Source organism: Triticum aestivum, chromosome 2A (assembly GCF_018294505.1).
Source record: "Triticum aestivum cultivar Chinese Spring chromosome 2A, IWGSC CS RefSeq v2.1, whole genome shotgun sequence".
NCBI classification, from domain to species: Eukaryota; Viridiplantae; Streptophyta; class Magnoliopsida; order Poales; family Poaceae; genus Triticum; species Triticum aestivum.
The window spans coordinates 373760768-373771244 of NC_057797.1; the positions used below are offsets into that span (position 1 = coordinate 373760768).

General features: G+C 39.9%; 1 protein-coding gene and 1 non-coding gene across 2 annotated transcripts; one reads left to right on the forward strand and one right to left on the reverse strand.

Moving 5' to 3' along the window:
* The first annotated feature begins 2480 nt into the window (after window positions 1-2480).
* On the forward strand, window positions 2481-7431 carry LOC123188705 (outer envelope protein 61). The gene is made up of 10 exons (XM_044600936.1): window positions 2481-2770; window positions 3409-3639; window positions 4087-4143; window positions 4226-4354; window positions 4622-4770; window positions 4900-4952; window positions 5361-5523; window positions 6053-6587; window positions 6696-6839; window positions 6974-7431. The coding sequence occupies exons 1-10, from the start codon at window positions 2687-2689 to the stop codon at window positions 7118-7120; spliced, it is 1692 nt and encodes a 563-aa protein (XP_044456871.1). The 5' UTR covers window positions 2481-2686; the 3' UTR covers window positions 7121-7431.
* Window positions 7432-8342: 911 nt separating this feature from the next.
* Window positions 8343-8414, reverse strand: TRNAC-GCA (transfer RNA cysteine (anticodon GCA)). The gene has a single exon. It is a non-coding gene; the product is annotated as a tRNA-Cys (tRNA).
* Between the last annotated feature and the right edge of the window lie 2063 nt (window positions 8415-10477).

A 10477-nucleotide genomic window follows, 5' to 3' on the forward strand; every position in this document is an offset into this window, starting at 1 on the left:
GCAAGTTTGACTTTTGGTATGGGACATATATGGATATGAGAAAGTAGTTGAGGGCTTTTGAAGCATGTCACTAAGCATTTTAAGCAAGCAAGCCATTAAGCAACACCCCATCCCCTTTAAATAGTATTGGCTTTCCTATGGACTTAATGTGATCTTGGATCACTAAAATGAAAATGTAGAGTCTTGAGCTTGAGTCAATCTTTGTCCTTAGCATCTTGAAGGGGTTTCACATCCTCTTGTCCAAGCCACCCCACTGTTGAACTCATCTGAAATATTCTAGATAAAAGTATTAGTCCAACAAGAGATATGTTGACATGAATTACCAAAATCACCCAGGGAGCACTTGTGCTTTCATCGGGGCGTCACAACTCTCAACACACAAGTGAATGTATATTCTGCGCCCGTAATTCATGCTTTCTTTGGAGCCATGTTTGAAATCAAGACAAACTTTGTTGCTTTTATTTCACTATTGTTCGTTATTTTGTATGGACACATTCAATGGTTTAAATCCTTTAATCTGCTTGTGCTAATTGAAAATAATTATTGAAAAGAGGTCTATGGACAGTACAATATTACATAGTCATGCAGAAGAAAATGGCCAATATGTTAAAATAGCACCAGCATTGATCATCAATATGTTAAATTACATTTGGTCTGGCTATTTTTCCATTATTTGGGCGTCAACTGACCATGACACTTGAAGATATGGACGTGCCAAATCTGCGCCGACCTCCTCTACGTGATATATCTAACGTTGATCATCATTCCCAAATGTCTCCAGTGCCAAGTAACTGCACATGATTGCTTATGGTTTATAGCATGGGTCATACATATAGTTGACCTGATTTTTCCATGAAATCGACTACAAAAGTGGTGACCTCGGATGACTTAACGCCATTGTTGGATATGCAATTAGGGACAATGGCAGGCTTGAATTGGGCATGAGATGATATGGGTGAAGGAATAAGAAGACGAGTGATTTGACGAAAAAATAGTCGACAACGATACTTAATGTGCATGCGAATGCTAAATGGATATTTTTCACAAGAGTAGTGTTGAACCATTAGAGTATTTATGCTCCTATTGCAATGTACATTGCAACTAATGATGTTTGATGTGCATGAGGATGCTAAATGCACATTTTTAACTATATGAGTGTTGAACCATTAGAATGCTTATACTCCATTACAACATACGAGCAATTAACTAGTAATATAAAATTGTCTCGAGGGTAGTTGGTCGACCTAGCAGTCCCTTCGCCCTGTACTCTCATGAAACACACGATTAGATTTGCCCGCCTCCTGCCGCTGCCGCCATAGGTCTACCTCATCTCCTGTGGCCTTAGACCATGGAGATGTGGTGGACCTCAGTCTTTGCCAATGAGAGGGCTTTTGCTTAGTTTCTAGGTGTCTGCTTGTGTCTATTTTAGGGTTTGTGCCCTGTTCAGAAAGACGAGACGACGATGGCTCCTTGAAGATAAAACAAAGGTTCTTCCCGCCCAGCTCTCGTCCCGGCAGTGTGTCTAGCATCGTCGGAAGGGTATGAGGGTGTGTGTTCCGGCGGATCCCACGGGATTCAGTTGGCATTTGTATTCGGTGGATCTACTTGGATCCACTTTTCGTTCTTCTACGTTGGTATGTCGACAGGTTGGATAAATTCGATCTACGCTTCTCTTCATTGACGATGGTTGTTGTTCTGGCACGCTGGTCCTTTGGGTCTTAGCACGATAACTTTTCGACGGTCTACTAAAAAGTTTTGTCTGACTTCATTAAGGGAGGAGCAATGATAGCGGCGTGCCTACGCTCGCTCCAGTGCTTATAATCGTCGATAGATGGTATATGAACCTAGATGTATCTTTTATTACTTCTTGTGATTTTTGTATTGTCGTGATAATCGATGAGTACATCGAAAGTTTTTGAAAAAACAATAATATAAAAACATAGTCCCAAAAATCAGACCGAAAGGAAGAAGACAAAATGCAGCGGGTGAAGGGTGGAACAGCTCAACGCCCAGCCGTGATCCCGAGCCCAAACCCATCCAAAACAGCGGCCCACCGCGAGGAAGCATCATGTATATCATCAATATAATAATAATAAATATAAAAAGACCCAAAGAGGTAAATCCAAACTATCTTAACCGTCAAATCATATTATCTAGCGGTTCAAATCGCTCCAATGTTGAGCACCAAACACGTTTAACGCTTTAATTACCCACTACTGTCATTGGTTATAAACACGTTTTGACTCAACGCTATTCCCTAAAATTTGCCATGTAATTAATATTCTACCATTTCCGTGAAAAAGTAATTGATATTTTATCAAACACCAACGTGTAACAGATATATCTTATATAATATAACGCGCAACTAATATCCTACCTTATAATATAAAAGGCACCTACATTATTACTAGTCCGTCAAAGAGAAGAGCCGCTTTCGGACTGGACTCCGTATCGGTTTTCTACACTCTCGTCGCCCCTCGCAAAACCCGTCAATAAATACAAGCAACAGGTTTTTCTGCGAATCAACCACCAGAAAGGGCGACCGAAAGAAAAGAAAAGAGCGAGAGACGCACACCCGAGAGCTAATTCCCAAATCTGCGAGCTCCAGGTCGCTGCTCGGCTGTCCCGTCGATCCCATCCTCCGCTTCGATCTGCGTGTTGGGGATTGCTTGGTGGCGGCGCCGCCATGATGGATCCGGAGATGATGCGGCTGGCGCAGGAGCAGATGCGACGCATGTCCCCCGACGACCTCGCCAGGATGCAACAGCAGGTCTCCGCACCCGATCCATATACCTACGTTCGGCCATGCCGGTTTGATCTCAATTGATTCCCTGCCCGGTTGTGGTCTCGCTAGCGGTAGATCGAGAGGAGATCACGCTCAATTTGGCAACCGTTTTTTGCTGCTGCCGTTGTTGATGCTGCTGCTGCTGCTGCTGTGGTTGCTTAGATCGAATCGTGTTGTTGTTGACCTATTGCGTACGAGTTGAATTGGTCCCAAGTTAACTCCTCAAGTCAATTGGTAAACAATTGGTAAAGAAAATTGTAGTGTGTGTAGCTGTGGGCTCGAGGTACGTTTGAGTTTGATTTGGACAGGTGACGCCAATGGGATGCTGGTTTCTGCTGTTATAAACAACAACCACGTGCTACTGTTTAAACGAGGCTGTTGCTGGGTCTTTTCGCACAATACTCTGCATCTATTGCCTAAACTAAATGCAATAGGATTCTGCTGGTAGATATCTGTGTGTGCACTTATGTCTGTTTTTTTCAGCACTGTTTCATACCTCAGTTCCTGCTTTTGTTATTTGCAGTGTCCAGCATCATTGCTTATTAATGTTATTTTTTATGCCCTGAGGAAGCACGAGTATCATGCGATTGACCATGTGCCTGTTGCAATTTTGATAATTGCAGCTCATGTCCAATCCTGACTTGATAAAGCTAGCATCCGAGAGTATGAAAAATATGAGAACTGAGGACTTCAAAAGAGCTGCTCAACAGCTCAATCAAACAAGGCCAGAGGAAATGCTTGATATGACTGAAAAAATTGCCAACGCTAAGCCTGAAGAATTTGCTGCCATGAAGGCCCAAGCTGATGCTCAAATATCATATGCGCTATCTGGTGCCAAGATGTTGAAGCAGCAGGTCTGTACAAAATCCAGCATGACCTTTCGTTTAGCATAGAATGACCTTTTCCTACTCTTGGTTGGCGAGTTGGACAAATAGTCAAATACACTTGATCATTTTTTTATTAAGCTCCAAAATTCTTTGTATAAAATATGCTAATCGGCTCACTTGATCAGAATTTTAGATCACTCTGAATGAATTAATTACAAACTGGAAAAGCGACAGCTTCACATGGCTGTCACTACAAAATATTTTGCAAGAAAAATTCATGGAGAGAGTGCTCATATAGTCCAGTTGTGCATGGTTTTCATAATTTGGATACATAATTTCATTTTCTATTCATCTTCCTGTTATCTCTTGTCTAAGAAATTATGTATCTCGTCATCTATTTAATGTATTGGGTGTCGGACTCCATTTTTTTATCCATGTTATGAGTTTCCATAATACCGTTTTCTCTTGTTCCAGGGAAATGAACTTCATAGCCATGGGAAGTATACTGATGCTGCTGCCAAGTACAAGCTTGTGTGTTTCAAATCCCATGCCTTCCATGTTTAAAGAAGTGACATGACTGCCAATTTAATTTATATGCTCTTTTGTTGACCAGGCCAAGGAAAACATGAAGAGCGTACCATCGGCAGCTGGGCGAACTCTGCAGTTGCAGTGCACCCTTAATTTAATGTCATGTTACCTGAAATCAGGGATGCTTGAGGAATGTGTAAATGAAGGTTCAGAGGTTTGTTTGAGGCTTTCTACCCATTATACCAATATTATATGCGGGCATGGTTACACATCACAGTGCTATCATTATCTTAAATGCGATCTACTTTCGTTGTTTCTGTTTGCCACCTTTGCTGTTAGTAGTATTTATGAGCTGTCTAAATGGAAGTCCATAACTCTGTCAATTCCAGTTTGCTGAACTTTTGTTGTTAGTTTAGTCGTCTTAACGATGGCAGCTCTGCATTTACCTGTTATGCTGATCCAACGATCAACCGTGCCACAGGTTCTAACTTATGATTCGAGCAATGTGAAAGCATACTACCGAAGAGGTCAAGCTTACAAAGAACTAGGAAACCTTCAGGCTGCTGTTGCTGACTTACGTAAAGCCCATGAAATTTCTCCGGAGGATGAAACTATTGCTGAGGTTCTGAGGTATGGTTTGCCTTTTTTTCCTGCACAAACATATGAAATTCTGCTGATCTTGTTGCTGACATGGACAAAAGTGGTTAGTAATTTTAGTTTTCGCCGTGGTCCTACTGATAGATTACATTCATTATGCAGGGACACAGATGCAAAACTTGCAACTGAAGGAGGAGGAACAAACCTGCCAAAAGGTAGCTTCATTGATATTCTTTTTAGAATTTAATTATGCTGCTCTTTTTCATCGCCTGCTATTTTTTAATCTAAACCCATCTTACTGTAGCTCAAGTGCTTCTGGATAAGATCTTTGTGGTTAAATCACTCCATCATAAGAGTATTTATGATGAATATATTTGTGTGCATATATTTGTGATGAATATTTGGCCAAAATCAACTTAATAGTAGAAGGATATATAAAATAATAGTTAATAAGTAGATGGGCCTTTGACTTGATCCAGCCAAACTATGATATAAGAGTAGAACTGATGTTGTAGTGGAATATATTATTTCTGTATTACTGGTTTGATGCTATTTCGACAGTGTTTGTTATAATTCAGTTCGACTCATCAAACTACTCATCTTGGTGTTCTTTTGTTTCTAAGGAGTTGTTATTGAAGAAATTGTGGAAGAAGATAGTTCAGAGCTGTTAAGTACTCAAAGGAGTTCTTCTACTGAGTATACTGTTTCACAACCACATGAAGGAGCAGGAAACTCAAGACAATCTGACTCTTCAGAAAGCCTAATGAATGATCCTGCTACTATCAGGTAACAGTCTCTTTGCTTCTGATCTATGTTTCTTACATCTTATTAGGCCCATATTCAGAGTTGCCGCACTCTGTTTTGATATGTTTCGATTGTTGCTACTTCAGATACCTTTTTATTCGTCCACTAGCCAACCATTATTTGGCATGCATTAACATGCAATGTTCTTACTGTATCAATTATCTTGTATACAAAAATGATATTTGTTCTTAGCTGCGTTTTTTTTAATTCTCTTCTCATTCTTGTGATGTGTATCCTGTCTTGTGGTGGATCTGTCTATCTGGCATATTGTTATAGAAATATGATTATATCTTGTTGTGATATCTGACTTGATCATGTTAGGTTCACATTATGCAGGAATTTTATATCTGATTGCAAAAACTTCCAAGTGTTATGTACATTTTACTTGGATTTGATGTTTTGCTTTATTTACTAGTAACATTAGTAAAATGTCTTCACTTCACCTACAGTCTTCTCATTGCGCTTTTTACAAAATATGCATAACGTTCTTGGTGTCCTGGTCAACTGTCAGGTCATTTCAAAATTATGTCTCTAATAGTGATGCTGATGGGTTATCAAAGTTGGGAATGCAAGGAATGTCACCGGAGCTAGTTAAAACTGCCAGCGAAATGATTGGCACCATGAAACCAGAAGAACTACAAAAGATGTTTCAGGCTGCTTCTTCATTAACCGGCACAAACCCTGTTGGTTCAAATCTTGGACCCAATATGCCCGAAATGTCACCTGACATGGTTAATATGGCATCTGAAATGATTGGGAAGATGTCCCCTGCTGAACTGCAAAATATGATGGATTTTGCTTCTAAAATGGGTGGACCTGGTAGTGCGCCTGTGAGACCAGGGACTGGGAGTAATATCCGACCTTCATCAAGAGCAGAAACGAGTAGCAATAACTTCCAACCTTCATCTTCACAAACTGTTGTGGAGAACCCTGATGAAATAGTAAACAACCAAAGTATGGACCATTCATCATCCAGTTCCCCAGTTTCTACAGCTGATATGCAAGAAACCATGAGAAATTCTATGAAAGACCCTGCTATGCGGCAGGTAAAAATCTTTTAGCCCAAGGAATTTGTTTTTTGTGAAGATTTTTCATCAGGGAAGAAGCTGAGGTTATGGATTTTAACATCTCTTAAAACTTTTCTAAATTAACAGATGTTTGCATCCCTGATGAAGAACATGAGTCCTGATGTGATGGCAAACATGAGTGAGCAGTTTGGCATGAAGCTGTCGAAGGAGGATGCCGCCAAAGCTCAACAAACTATGTCTTCATTATCTCCAGAAGATTTAGACAGAATAGTAAGAAGCTAATTAAAAAAAAACCTCTCCTCTGAGCTGTGTGCAGACAATGGGCATATATTTTACTTCAGATTAGCTGTCAGAGTTCAGTTAAGACTTCTTAGATTATTAACCTCTGCTTGCTTTGCATTCAGATGAAATGGATGGACAGAGCACAGCAGGGAGTAGAAGTAGCAAAGAAGACGAAGAACTGGCTCCTAGGCAGGAAAGGCCTGGTCCTTGCTATTGTCATGCTGATCTTGGCCTTCATCCTACAGCGGCTTGGATTCATCGGTAGGTAGGTGATGGCCTAAACATTCCATATGATGCCCTGTCGAGCAGTGCATCCGGCAACAAATAACTATTCGGCAGCTACATTATGCTCGTTTTCCCTGGCTAGAAGTGATGGTGGGCGGATGACAATGTGGAAGCACCGTGGGAAGAGTCAAGAACTTACTGTACCATTGTTTATTCTTTCGGCATATGTGTTTATAAATTGTAACAGATTATTAGAAGTAAATGACCCAGTATTGCCATCTGGACAGTAGGCTGACTTGTAATGTTACAAATGTCCTATGTTATTTTGCATCAAAGAATTTCGTGTCCATATTCACTATCCAGGCCAGAAGTTGTTAGACGTGGACGCCATTTTGGGGGGCAATTTTAAAAATCGTGTCTCGCACGTTTGCAAAGGTATAACTTTTGACCAAATACATGTCTACCTGTAAGGAGGTTGGTTTTGTATAAGTTCTTTTTTGACCCTAAACCCTATCTATATTTTGGAAATGGGGTGTAGTTCTATTTGCAAATGTTTAACTTTGACCAAATATGTGTCAACCTGTAAGGAGGTTAGTTCATTTTACAAGTTATTTTGACCCTAATATCTATATTTTGCAAATGCTGTGTAGCTCTATTCGAAAATAAAAATGGGGTCAGCATTAAAAAATTAATAGGATCGGATTTTATTGTTCTCTACTCTATATCCGGATAAAAACATAGGGGGATCGACCTGTAAGGAGGTTAGTTCATTTTACAAGTTATTTTGACCCTAATATCTTTATTTTGCAAATGCTGTGTAGCTCTATTCGAAAATAAAAATAGGATCAGCATTAAAAAAATAGGATCGGATTTTATTGTTCTCTACTCTATCCGGATTAAAAAAAAGGGAACGACATGATCATGATACGTTTGATAACACACGACAGTGATGATAATTGAAAAACAAATAGGGCCCAACCGGATTTTATTTTGCAAATGCTGTGTAGCTCTATTCGAAAATAAAAATAGGATCAGCATTAAAAAAAAAAGGATCGGATTTTATTGTTCTCTACTCTATATCCGGATTAAAAAAAAGGGAACGACATGATCATGATACGTTTGATAACACACGACAGTGATGATAATTGAAAAACAAATAGGATCATGATACGTTTGATAACACACGACAGTGTTGATAATTGAAAAACAAATAGGATCATGATACGTTTGATAACACACGACAGTGATGACAATTGAAAAACAAATAGGGCCCAACCGGGTTCGAACTGGTGGCCTATTGATCTGCAGTCAATTGCTCTAGCACTGAGCTATGGACCCATTGTTGAAATGAAAATTCATAAATTATTAATATTCAGGTATGGCTGAACTTCACGAGTGGTGGCAAATGTCTCATTTATTTAAAGAGTTGGACCGTGCTATAATCCGGTGGACTGGACCCTAGCAACAGATCCGAACGCATCATCCCGCGATCCACTTCTCCCGTCCCGTCGCTATCTTCGATTTTTCTGCCGCGCATCGATCCAACTACTACTTCTCCCTCTTTTCTTTTTATACTTTTTGGTGTCGTAAAAAAGCATGGTAAAAATAATACAAATAGGAGTCGAACTCACTACCTCCTGGACCTTCATCACTTGTCCTATCCACCTGCCCCTGATTCAAGTTATGGTTATTATTAAAGAATGATTTGATCGAAGTGTCTTATTCCATTGATGATCACACATTTATACAAGGGGAATCGGCGCTTATGAGAAGATGCGCCTGTTCGAGGGGATGCGAGGAGCGGATGCGACGGTTGCCTAGAGAGGTTCCCGCACGAACAAGGCGGCGGTTGCCTCGAGAGGATCCCGTGCATGCTGTTATTTACAACAAGGATTATCTCTAATAATTAAATCCTAACACTCCCCCTAATCCTTGCTTGTCCTTGTGACTGATCATCCTTTGAAATCATTTCCTCCAAAAACCTTGCGGGAAAAATTAAGGAGAAATATACAATATGCCATGAAAAACTCCTTCTAAAACCCAGTGGGAAAATAAGGAGAAAACGACATATATGTCCATGCTTGCATTGATATTGCCTCATTAAAAACCTTACATGAGAAACCATTTGAAAAAACCCATAAAGGAAAAGAGTGCAATATTAATGATCTTATGATCTTAACAGGTTACATCTTAGGAGATTTCTCCCCCTGAATTTTGCAAGTCTCAAAGTCGTCGCATACCAATTCCAGTTACATGTTTATGAAACAGAGAACTTGGTAAGGACTTAGTAAACAGATCAGCGAGATTGTCGCATGACTTCGTTTGCAAAATACTTATCTCCCCCTTTTCTTGCTGATCATGGGGATAAAATAATTTAGGAGAAATATGCTTCGTAATATTGCTCTTAATATAACCTGTTTGCATTTGTGCAATACAAGCAGCATTATCTTCATAGATAATGGTGGGTGATTTTAACGAACCAATCCCACTTGAACTTTGGACAAAGTTCATCATTCTGTGAAGCCATACACATTCTCGTGTTGCTTCGAACAAAGCAATTATCTCAGAATGATTGGTGGACGTTGCCACTAAGGTTTGCTTTGTTGACTTCCAAGAGAAGGCCGTACCTCCATGTAAGAAGACAAAACCAGTCTGCGATTTGGCATCATGGGGATCTGATAAGTATCCAGCATCGCAATACCCCACCATGGTTCTCTCTTGATTTTTCTGATAGAATAAACCAAGATCTTTGGTGCCCTGAAGATATCTGAAAATATTCTTCACACCAACCCAATGCCGTTTTGTTGGTGATGCGCTGTATCTAGCCAGTAAATTAACTGCAAATGCTATGTCAGGCCTGGTGCAGTTCGCTAGATACATTAGTGCTCCAATAGCACTGAGGTAAGGAAACTCATGTCCTAATACCTCTTCATCATCACCCTTAGGTCTGAATGGGTCTTTATCTCTTTCAAGAGATCTGACGACCATAGGTATTTTTGACGGGTATGCTTTATCCATATTGAACTTTTCCAATATCTTTTGGATATAAGCAGACTGATGAACAAGTATTGCTGAAGAAAAATGTTCAAGTTGCAAACCAAGACAAAATTTGGTTTTACCCAAATCTTTCATCTCGAATTCCGTCTTCAAATGATTACACGCCTCATGTATTTCTCGTGTAGTCCCAATGATGTTCAAGTCATCAACATACACGGAAATTATGCAAAATCCATCAGTGGATTTCTTGATAAACACACATGGGCAATCATTGTTGTTTGAGTAACCCTTCTTCAGAAGGAACTCACTTAGTCGGTTATACCACATTCTGCCCGACTGTCTCAAGCCGTATAACGACTTCAGTAGCTTTACGCAATACATGTTGCGATTAGCTTTTGGATCCG

Bases quoted from the DNA above. Each gene is read 5' to 3' on its own strand.
- LOC123188705 (XM_044600936.1), top strand. From the start codon at position 2,687: ATGATGGATCCGGAGATGATGCGGCTGGCGCAGGAGCAGATGCGACGC. The intron at 2,771-3,408 runs GTCTCCGCACCC...TGATAATTGCAG, and splicing joins TCGCCAGGATGCAACAGCAG to CTCATGTCCAATCCTGACTT. The intron at 6,588-6,695 runs GTAAAAATCTTT...CTAAATTAACAG, and splicing joins AAGACCCTGCTATGCGGCAG to ATGTTTGCATCCCTGATGAA.